This window comes from Myotis nattereri, assembly GCF_964212035.1.
Source record: "Myotis nattereri genome assembly, chromosome: 17".
In the NCBI taxonomy this organism is placed as follows: domain Eukaryota; kingdom Metazoa; phylum Chordata; class Mammalia; order Chiroptera; family Vespertilionidae; genus Myotis; species Myotis nattereri.
This window is the reverse complement of record NC_138092.1, coordinates 44,138,430-44,149,367: the sequence shown is the minus strand read 5'-3', so window position 1 is coordinate 44,149,367 and position 10,938 is coordinate 44,138,430. Positions and strand designations below refer to the sequence as shown.

At 43.4% G+C, this 10,938-nt stretch overlaps 1 protein-coding gene across 1 annotated transcript in view; it reads left to right on the top strand.

The window, feature by feature from the left end:
* The first annotated feature begins 19 nt into the window (after positions 1 to 19).
* TMEM65 (transmembrane protein 65) overlaps positions 20 to 10,938 on the top strand; it is a 38,595-nt gene continuing 27,676 nt past the window's right edge. The window contains exon 1 of the mRNA XM_081111564.1: positions 20 to 680. Within this exon, the coding sequence (XP_080967690.1) occupies positions 377 to 680 (304 nt within the window). The 5' untranslated portion in view covers positions 20 to 376. The remainder of the gene's footprint in view (positions 681 to 10,938) is intronic.

The following is a 10,938-nucleotide window of genomic DNA, read 5'->3' as shown; positions in this document are numbered from 1 at the left end:
CGGCGCGTGGCTGACTCATCCCCCTGGAAAGGCAGATCGACAGACAAACCCCACTGAGCCCGCCTGCCCGCGCCGCTCCTGCTCAGCGCGGGAGGCGCCCGCCCGCACCGCCCGCCCCTCCTCCCAGCCCGATCGCCTCGCACAAAGTTTGTCTCATCAGAGGGACCGGAGCCGCCGCGGGCCTTTGGGAAGGGATCCGGGACGGAAGAGGACGCGAGAGCCGTGCGGGCCCGGGGAGTGCATGGTGCCCGGCGCCGCGGCTGCCCATCTGGAGGACATCGGGGCGGGGTCGGCGGAGCCCAGCTCCTTCTAGCCTCAGCCTCGCCCGAGATCGCCCTCCCGGACTGCCGCGGGGGTCCCCGCGCCCCAGCCCGCCATGTCCCGGCTGCTGCCGCTGCTGCGGAGCCGGACCGCGCGCACCCTGAGGCCGGGCCCGGCCGCCGCCGCCGCCGCGCCCCGCCTGCCGTCCTGGTGCGGCTGCGGGCGGGGGCTGCTGGCGATCGCGTTCCCCGGAGGCTCCCCCGGCGGCCCCCGGGGGCTGGGCACGCACCCCAAGGAGCCCATGGAGGCGCTGAACACGGCGCAGGGCGCGCGCGACTTCATCTACAGCCTGCACTCCACCGAGAGGAGCTGCCTGCTCAAGGAGCTGCACCGCTTCGAGTCCATTGCCATCGCCCAAGGTAAAGTGGATGGAGAGGGGGGTGGCCCCGGGGCCCGGCGCCCTCCCCTGCCCCGCCTGCCCCGGGGAGCCCTGCCGCCCCTCGGCCTGGGACCCCAGCCATCGCCGCCGCCGCCCCACCCGCCGGCCCCCCTCGCCGGCCTGGCCCGGCGCCTGGGACGTCCGAGGTGGGGGGAACTTTCCGCCTCTTGAGTGTCCCCGGGGCAGGTGGGACCGGAGCCCATCTAGCCAGGCAGCCAGGGCCAACGCTTGGCTGGCTGGTTCCTCCCCAGCCTCAGAAGCCCGAGCTTCAGCCCCAATGGCCAACCGATCCTGTTCTGATTTTGTTTTGATTTGCCGTGTGCCTCCCCTCCCCAGCCCTCTTGTCCCTCGATGCTTTCGTGTGAACTTGCAGCCGCGCAGGTGGCATGCCTGCTTCCCCCGAAAGTGCTACGAACCCGAGAGGAAGAAACTTTCTTGAATGGTTGTGGAACGGAGGTGTCTGGGGGCCCATAAGAAGGGATGTTGCTTCAGAAGGCAGAGATGCTCTCGGCTGCTTGTGTGCACACACGTCTAGTTGCATTCATTTGAGCAGCGGAAGGGAACATCTCCCCGGGCAATGGAAAGAATGGATACATACTTGGAAGCCCATATTAAGTTCGGTGCTTCGCGAGTTAAACTCCAGTTTTCGTTGTTTCCCCAGAGGTTGAAAGAATGAAGTAAACAAGAAGGTATTTTTTTTCTGAGAATCTGTGGCTCTACAAGAAAAAGCAGACTTCTGCTCAAAAGTAATCTGCAATGGTGAAAGCAAAGCTATTTTTAAGCCAGCATGTTAAAATAGGATATTTTTACAATCAGTGCAGCATGCTGGTAGGTCAGAATTTGAGTCCAGCTGCAAAAGTTAACAATTCATAAAATCAAAGGGATGAAAGGAGCAAAAGATAAAATCATTCCGTCTTAAAATATTTGCCATTTAAAATATGGTAATATAGACAAAATACATTGCTACTATTTCATATTACATTCTGATGTGTTTGAACATCAAAAGTTTGCACACACACACACCCCAAAGTTGGTAGGTACATAACCATTCTGTAGATTCCTTAAGTTTACAGCATATTGATTGGAAGATGGCATTTGATTTGCCACAGGCACTTGAAGGTGTTTCCTTGGCCTATGCACAGGAATGGAGGAAAGATTTATCTACCTTTATATGACTTATCTATACTACTTCTTCAAAAACTTTTTATTAGTTGTGTCTTTTTTAAAAAATATATCTATTTATTGATTTCAGAGAGGAAGGGAGAGGAGAGAAAGAGAGAGAGAGAGAGAAACATCAGTGATGAGAGAGAATCATTGATAGCTGCCTCCTGCATACCCACGCTAGGGATCGAGCCTGCAACCCGGCATATGCCCAGACTGGGAATCTAACCGTGACCTTTTGTTTCATAGGTGGACACTCAACCCCTGAGCCACGGCGGCCAGGCTTAATTGTGTATTTTAACCACGCCCTTCCCTCCCCACTACATTCAGGGAATTATGGACCAATTTATCCTATTGGATGATTCAAGACAATGTCCACCCACAGTGCTTTTACAGGAAAAATGTCACATTGCGATCAATTCATTTTTTAAATGTGTAATCACATTATATTAAATCATAATCAAATGCTAGCATATTTTGTAAGCTATGTGTGTACTCAGTATGTGGTTTTAAAATATTCAGTTCTGAAAATGAGCTCCTTGAAATACAATAGACACTCACATGCTGAAGTTCTCCATGAGCAAAGACTATTTGAACATACATTTGACCTTTCTAAGTAATTTCTTGGAATTTCTATATTACCACTGTTGCAAGATTGAAGGGCCCTATTAATATAATTTTATGGTAATTCTTGAAAAAGCATGTCCTGGGTAAATTTTACTTCATACCTATTGCACATTGCAATAGATTCATTGCTGCATTTTACAATGAAGATGATATTTTGAAATTTAACATAGTTTTATGTATACTGGAAAGGACCTATAAGCTTCAATGGAGATCACTTAGATCAATTATGCTTAATAAGTATGTACGTTATATGAGAAAGAATGCTTATCTCCTATTTATAAGCTAAAGATCTTTAAAGTTTAAATAAACTCTTTTTGCCAATGTTGATGACTAAATTATTGCTCTTTGACTCAAATGACACTTAAGTGATGCTACTGGTTTCATTTTTAGGACAGTTTTAATGTTCTCTATTGTTTTCAATATGAATACACATAGTTACTATGGAGATAACTGGAATTGAATTGTCACTAATAAATTACTTTATTCATTATTATGTTGCAAATGAATGCAGCTCATTACATTGCTGAAATCAACATTTTTTCCCCCAAACAAAAAATTGCTGTTTTTCTTTTATTGTTGCTTTTTCAATACCCGATTCACATATTAAATGTGTGTGTGTGTACTTAGTAGATTTTTTAATGAAATAAATTTTTGGTAAAAGGGCTTTTTTTTAATTGTAGGGAATCTTATGTGTTCCTGGGAAGGTTTCTTGTATGATGTTATGACATGTTTTGGAGTTGGTGTGGAAACATTACAAGAAAAAAATCATCCATGCTTTGATATGTCAGTGGAATCTACTGCTGAAATTTGGTACTTTTGCCCTTATCTTTCTTATGAGTTTATCAGTGGGGAAGTGATATAGTCTGTGACAAGATAAAGCGTTACATTCATAGAACCAATTTATAATAGATAACCCCTACTTTGTGGGATGTCTTATCATAGCTACTTAGGATACTGTGATTTTTAACTGATTTCCTCCCCAATTTAAAAAAAGTTGATACCGTGTTCTCACTTCACCTGCTCAACCTGGTCTTTTTCCAGAAACAGTTCCTAGCCTCAGATAGTACATTGTTAGTTCATTGTTTTTACAAGTAGGGCTGGCGAGCTGACATTATTACAGTTGCCTTTAATTTTAGCCAAGATTTTCAAACAAACTTGTCTCCCACTTTTTGCAATTACACTTTCTATTTATAATTATTTTTAAAAACCGGTTCCAGGACCCTCGTGGGTACCAAAATCTGTGGATGCTCAAGTCCCCTCTATGGAATGGCGGACTATTTGCATATGACCTATGCACATCATCCCTGTGTGCTTTAAATCCTCTCTAGATTACTTCTTGTGCAATGTAAATGCTATGTTAATAGTTGTATTGTTTAGGGAATAATAAGAAAAAAAAGTCTGTACATGTTCAGTACGGACGTAATCATCCGAGGCCTAACTACTCTGTACGTGACAGCAACGTGTAACTCCCTCCCCCCACCCCAATATTTTTTATCTTTGATTGGTTGAATGCCCAGATGCAGAGCCTGAAGATGCTATGGGCCGAATGTACAGCAATTTGGATTTTGAAGGATGGGCAGTGGCATTGCTCATTGTATTAGTTCATCGCTGTATTACGAATACCCCTAAATATAATGGCTTAAAACAAACATGTATTGTCGCACAGCTTCCGGAGTCCTGGGGCAGCTTAGTGAGATGTTTCTGACTCGGGTCTCATAAAGTCGTAATCAAGCTTTCAGCTGTGGCTGCATCGTTTGAGACCTTGCCTGGGGCTGCAAGATCCATTCCCAAAAAGACTCATTCACTCAGCTGAAGGCTGGAAGTGTCAGTTTCTTGCCATTCGGGCCACTCCCAGGGCCACCTAAGGGTTCTCAAGACGTGGCCCTTGGCTCCCTCCAGGACAAGTGATGATGACACAGTCTAAGCTGGCAGCCACAGTCTTTTATTACCCAGTCTTAGAAGAGATAGTCCATCCCTTTTGCCCTGATACATTGTAGGAGGGGACTGTACAGGGCGTAAAACCAGGAGGAGGAAATGATTGGGAGGATCTGAGAGGCTGCCTCCCACACTTATTTAAGGTATTGTAATTAACGTTTGCTGGAGAATTACATAGAGATAAGAGTTGGCTTTGGGGAAGGCGCAGCAAAAGATTTGATTTGAAAAAAAGGAGCTTCTTAGGGAATATTTCTGTTAAACATGTACTTAAGGATTTTTAAAATGAGATTCTTTTTACATATAACAAGAGATAGATTGCTGTGAACAGAGCAGTTTTTCTATCAATGTTAGATCTTTTTAAAAATATATATATTTTTTATTTATTTCAGATAGGAAGAGTGAGGGAGAGAGAAACATTAGTGATGAGAAAGAATCATTGATTGGCTGCCTCCTGCACACCCCACACTGGGGATGGAGCCCGCAACCTGGGCCTGTGCCCTGATGGGGACTCGAACCCTGACCTCCTGGTTCTTCGATCGACACCCCACCACTGAGCCAAGCGGGCTATCATTGTTAGATCTTAATTAGCTTGCATTTTTTTCTTTTTTTGCCATATTAAGTGGTAATTGTGTACATTTAGGTTTTCTTTTTACCATTTATCTACATCCACATAGACACACTGTATAATTCTAAACTGTATAACCTTGTAGGTCCTCACCTTTTGTGATTATTTAAGTAGATGAGGAGCTTCGATTTGAGAACTTGCCATATAGCAGAAGGGCCTTTGTCAAATGAAAGGCTGCAAGATAAAAAGCTGATAGTAAAGTGGATATCTAGAATACTCAAAAACAACAACTTTCATGGAGTTATGACCTACTAGGGATCCTGGACTCTAAAGGAGAAGATCTCCATTTCTCTCAGCCTATTGTTCAGGATTATGGGAGAAAATAACCACTCTGTTAAGCTATTAACCTCTGGGATGAATTGGAGATAATTTCAGCTTTTGCTGAAAGAGAATGAGAACGAGGGTAAGGAAAACATCTCATACTCTAAATTAAGATGCGTGAATAAAGATATTTCGGTGCCTTCACTGAAATAGTGAAAGAGGAACAAGGGAAGTAGCCCCAACTAGACACAGCAAGAAGGGAAGAGCCAGGATGAGGATGTGAAGTGTGAATTGAGTCAGGAGGAGTGAGAGATATCTAAGAAGCTGAGAGCTTCCATATCTTGGGCCTAGATAAGTTAAAATGAAGCTTTGCCACAATCAATTATTTTACTAATATGGAAAGAACCTAATATCCTATATAATAAAGAACTAATATGCAAATTGACCCTCACACCGTAATGCTATCACAAGATGGCTGCACCCACTGCAGAGGCGGGGTTCCTGTAATGAGCCATAACAGCGATCAGCAAGGACCTGAGGCTGCGCCCCATGCCTGGGAGGGCTTGATGGGGGAATCTCAGGCCATGCCCCCCACCCGGCAGGGCTTGACAGGAGACGTCAAGGCGTGCCCCCTGCTCCAGCCTGGGCCGGGAGACCTCAGGCCGTGACCCCCGCCTGGCAGGGCTTGATGGGGGATGTCAAGGCATGCCCCCCACCCCGGCCCAGGCCGGGGGACCTGAGGCTGCGCCCCCTGCCAGCGCTGAGCCAGGGAACCTCAGGCCATGCCCCCCACCCAGCAGGGCTTGATAGGGGACCTCAGGCTGCACCCCCCCACCCGACACCGGGCCAGGGACTTGAGGGTGGGCCAGGGACCTGAGGCTGCGACTTCCACCCAGTGCCGGGCCAGGGGACCTGAGGCTGCGCCCCCTGCCTGGCAGGGCTTGATGGATATGGGGGTGGCTGGGTCTGGATCTCACCCAGTGGAGGTGGGCTGGCTGGGTCTGGGTCTTGCACGATTTCAAGGAGCGCATGGGTGGGTGGGGACTTGACTCTGGGTCCCCTGGCGTGCCCCAGACTCTGCACGAGGAAGATTTCATATACATTTTACTAATTTTCTTTCATCTCTGACACTTCTATTATAGAGAAAGGGCAAATAGCAATATTGAAATATGTCCTCTAATATTGAAATATGTCCTCTAATTAACCCCTAGAGTGCCGGGGAGTGCGATCACGCTCCTCCTGTCTTTCGCCAAAAGTGCTGGGAGCACTATCGCTCTCCTCCTGCAGTGTCACTGTTAGATGCTAGTTGTTCACTCTTTATTGACAGATGGCACCTAAGTGCAGATTACTTATGATGCCGAATGTTTGTAGTTCTAAAATTGACCACTGGCATTTATCTGCCTAATTTTTTACAGGTACTACGATTTTATGAAGTGTACTCAGATTTTGTAGCCCTAAAGCTTCGAAATGGCGTCCAGTTCTAAGTCTGCTTTTATTAGTGATGATGATATTGCTAAATATGTCAATTCTTGCTGTGAAGATGACGATTTTGTGGAAGATATTGGAGAAAGGTGTCCCTCTATTTTAACATTATATGTTTTGTTCAAATTTTTTTTCTATTAGTATCAGCAAACAATATATGTTAAAGATGAAAACAAATGTAGTAAAGGTTTCCTTAAGTTTTTGAAAATGTAACTTCATTTACTTGCAATTCATAATTTTTTTCCTAAACTGCTGTAAAATCAGCAAAAATGCCTTGGCAATTTTAGCATAGTTCCTAGGATATTGGTTGGCACTCAAAGGGTTAATTCCCTTTTAATGTGCATGAATTTCATGCACTGGGCCACTAGTATCAATATATTCTAACAAGCTTAATTCTGAATACTTCAGAGTTATTGGGCATGTTGGAGTGGCCCCTGTTACTAGGGATTACTGCCAGTAAAGAACGGATAATACAAATAAGATTTTTTTTCATTATAAAATGGATATATGCTATTTAACAGTCTTTAATAATTACTTACATATAGCTTGATGTCTGGAGTTATATGTGATTTAAAACAACAACCATTCTATTATATCTTTTGATTTTGTGGATCAGGAATATAATCAGGGCTCAGCTGGATAATTCACCTGGTTCATGTCGTATCTGTAGAGGTCACTCCAGCTGGGAGATGGGCTGATTACAGAGTCCACGGTGGTTTCGCTCATGTCTGGCACTTTGGTGGAGAGGGCTGGATGGCTGGGCTCAACTGCAGCGGTGGCCAGAGTAGGTGCATGAGACCTCACCAGCATGTCAATCGCAGCGTGCTGTAATAGCTCGGTGATAGACCAAGTCCCAGAGAAAACGTTCCAAGAAAGCTAGATAGACACTTTAAGACTTTGTATTAGTTTCATGTTGCTGCTGTAACAAATTACCACAAATTTAGTGGCTTAAAACAGTACAAATTTATTTTCTTAGCATTCTGGGGGGTTGAAGTCCAAAAGGAGACTTAAGGGGCTAATAAAAGCATCAGCAAGGTTCTGTCCTGGAGGCTCCATAGGAGAAGCTCTTCCTTGTCTCTTCCGGCTTTTGCCGTTCCTTGGTTCCTGTCCACATCGCTCTGATCTCTGTTTTTGATCATTACATCATCTCCTTCATTGACCTTTTCCTGCCTCCCTATTATAGTGACCCCCGAGATCATATTTAGGCCCCGGATAATCTCATTCTCTCAAAATCCTAATTAATCACATCTGCAAATCTCCTTTGCCATCCAAGGTAACATATTCAAGGGTTGGAGGATTGGGAATGGACATTCTTCAACCTTCCACCCGACTTGTTATGACCTATCTTTGGACGTCCCAGAATGTCACTTCTGCTGGTTGAACAAGTCACTAAGACCAGTCTGGATTCAAGGGAAGGGAAATTAGCAAGTGGTATTCCATGTAGATGGCCATGCTTAATAGTAATTTATTACTTTCTATCAGTTCGTTTAAAAAAAGAATAATTTCTGTTGGAAATCTTGTATTACATCTTTCTCTATTAACGCATACCATTAACATATAGGCTTTTGTTTATTTTAAGAAATTTGAACATTAGTTCTTATGCTGAGTGCTAGTGCAGTGATTTCTTTTATATATTGAGCTACGTGGGACTCCTTCCTCCAAATAGGATTTCTCAACATTGGCACTATTGACATTTGGGGCTGGGTACTTCCTTGTTGTGGGGGCCGTCTTCCCCAGGGGATTTTTAGCAGTGTCCCTGTCCTCTACCCACTAGATGACAGAGCACCCTTGTACCCACCTCACCCCAGTTCTGGCAACCAAAAATGTTTCCAAACATTGCCGAATGTTTTATGGAGAAGATGTGGGGTGGGGGGAAGAGAAGAGAGTAGCAAAATTCTCCTGGTCAAGAGCCATTGCTTTATATGAAACGCTGTAAGCTGCTGCTGCTTCAATCCTCTGCCTGAGCGCTCCTTCTCTTCTGTCATACATGGATACTTGCTGTTATCAGCGTATTCTCTTTGCTTCTAGCTCATTGCTTTATTTTACATTTATTTGTCTCTGGATAAGGCCAGAAGAGTAACTCCTTACCTCTCTATCAAACTCCTCACCTCTCTATCAAATAAATGAGTTTTGTGATAGCTGTTTTCCTTGATTGTGATGTCTCTTAATTTCTAAGTTCTTGACTAAATTCTAAATATTAGATACTTAGCCGAAACCGGTTTGGCTCAGTGGATAGAGCGTCGGCCTGCGGACTGAAAGGTCCCAGGTTCGATTCCGGTCAAGGGCATGTACCTGGGTTTCGGGCACATCCCCAGTGGGAGATGTGCAGGAGGCAGCTGACTGATGTTTCTCTCTCATCGATGTTTCTAACTCTCTATCTCTCTCCCTTCCTCTCTGTAAAAAATCAATAAAATATATTTAAAAAAAATATTAGATACTTAGAAAATATGGCTTCAGGTAAGCTGAGCACTGCTAGAGTGTTTGATTCACTAGTAATTAATTTGGTGTTCATCTCAGTAGTCATTTATTGCTAACTTAAGCAATCATGACAAGCAAGTTTTTATAAACAAATTTGTGGATAGGAAAATTGAAATAATATGAAGTCTGCTACTTACAGGGGCATCCAGAAGGTCAGCTGCAACTAAAGATAATGGATGTTTTTGAAGGTTGGGAATGATCTGATATTGAACCATTAATAGTTTCAGTTTTTCGAAAAATAGTGATGTGTTTGCATAACCACACTTTTGACTGGTTTTCTTTGGCACGTCCGTGTAAAGCTAACTAGAACAAATAAAGACCAATCCCTGAGCAAAAAATTTATTAGCATTTTCTCTCAAGTCAGTTGAATTAATTAGTATGTAGATTTATAGGATTCTTCCCTTGTGTTTGACTCACAGGTTTATGTCTGCTTTAGGTTAATAAAAACAACCACATTAGAAACAAGAAGTTAGATGTTAAAATGTAATAACTGAGTTACCTCAGATCTTCTGGTAAATGAGAGATCTTCTAGGTAAAGGACTTTAAGCTCTTAAGCATTTACTTGGATAGCTTTTGTTGGGAGCATATTTGAACGTAGTGCTGCATTTTTCCCTGCCTTAATGAAAGCATAATGAGCACAATTTAGCTTCTGCTAGATGTCAGAGTCCTTATATACTGTATTTTAATACAGCAATATTTTGGGGGGCTACTTCTATTTGTAGACATACTACTAGTCATCACGCCATGTGCCATTCCAGTTGGCAGGCTTTTTAGACTCTGTCATATAGTGGTAGTGAAATGTGCTGGACTTATAGTAACCCTCCCCCACCCCTCAGTGCCTGCAGACTATTCTACGCTATTCTCATTCATCCCTGTGGTTGTGGTAAACTCTTTTCTGCTGTGTAAGGAGGTTTGCTTTTTGGCATCTTTTTTTGTTATTTTTAATGTCTGCTCTTTGTCACTCTTCCATGTGTTTTTTCTTTCTTTTCTTTTTCTTTCATTCTCATTTTGTTTTTGATCCCCCTAGGCTTCTCAATAGCGTTTAATCTTGATATACATTTCAAGGTCATAGACCACCACCCTTCCTTGTCTTTCCAGCTAGCCAATTGCTTCCATCACATTATTGATCTTTGATGCTCAGATCTCACATTGAAGATCTTGTGAGTACTTTTGCTAATATCTGGATTTTGGTTGTTCAAAGGATCATTGTTTTAAGCACCTGATTAACTGAGATATTACTATTTTTGGATCTTAAAGTTTCAGGGAAATTTATATTAGAATGGTTTTCTTATTTGGGTTAGTTTAGATTTTCTGTTTTCTTTCTGAGTTTTAGGGTAGATTACTTAGTGCACTGTATGGTTTAAAACATTCGTACTTTGAAAAACAGCCTAGTATTTCATAAAACTACTTCTGAATTTCTATTGTGAAATGGTTCTTATATTTTATGGAAGACCTTCTGCAGCCACAACTCTCGCTGCTGCTAACACCATCTTCACTACAATTACTTAGCAATTATTAAGCATCTGCTATGTCTCAAACATGCTGAATTAAGTGAGTTTCCATGTATTTATTTTATTTACTTCTCATGGAGAGAGAAGGAATGATCTCTATTCTGTAGATTAAGAAACTAAGGCCAAGAGGAGTTTGCCCAAGATCCTGCAACCTGTGT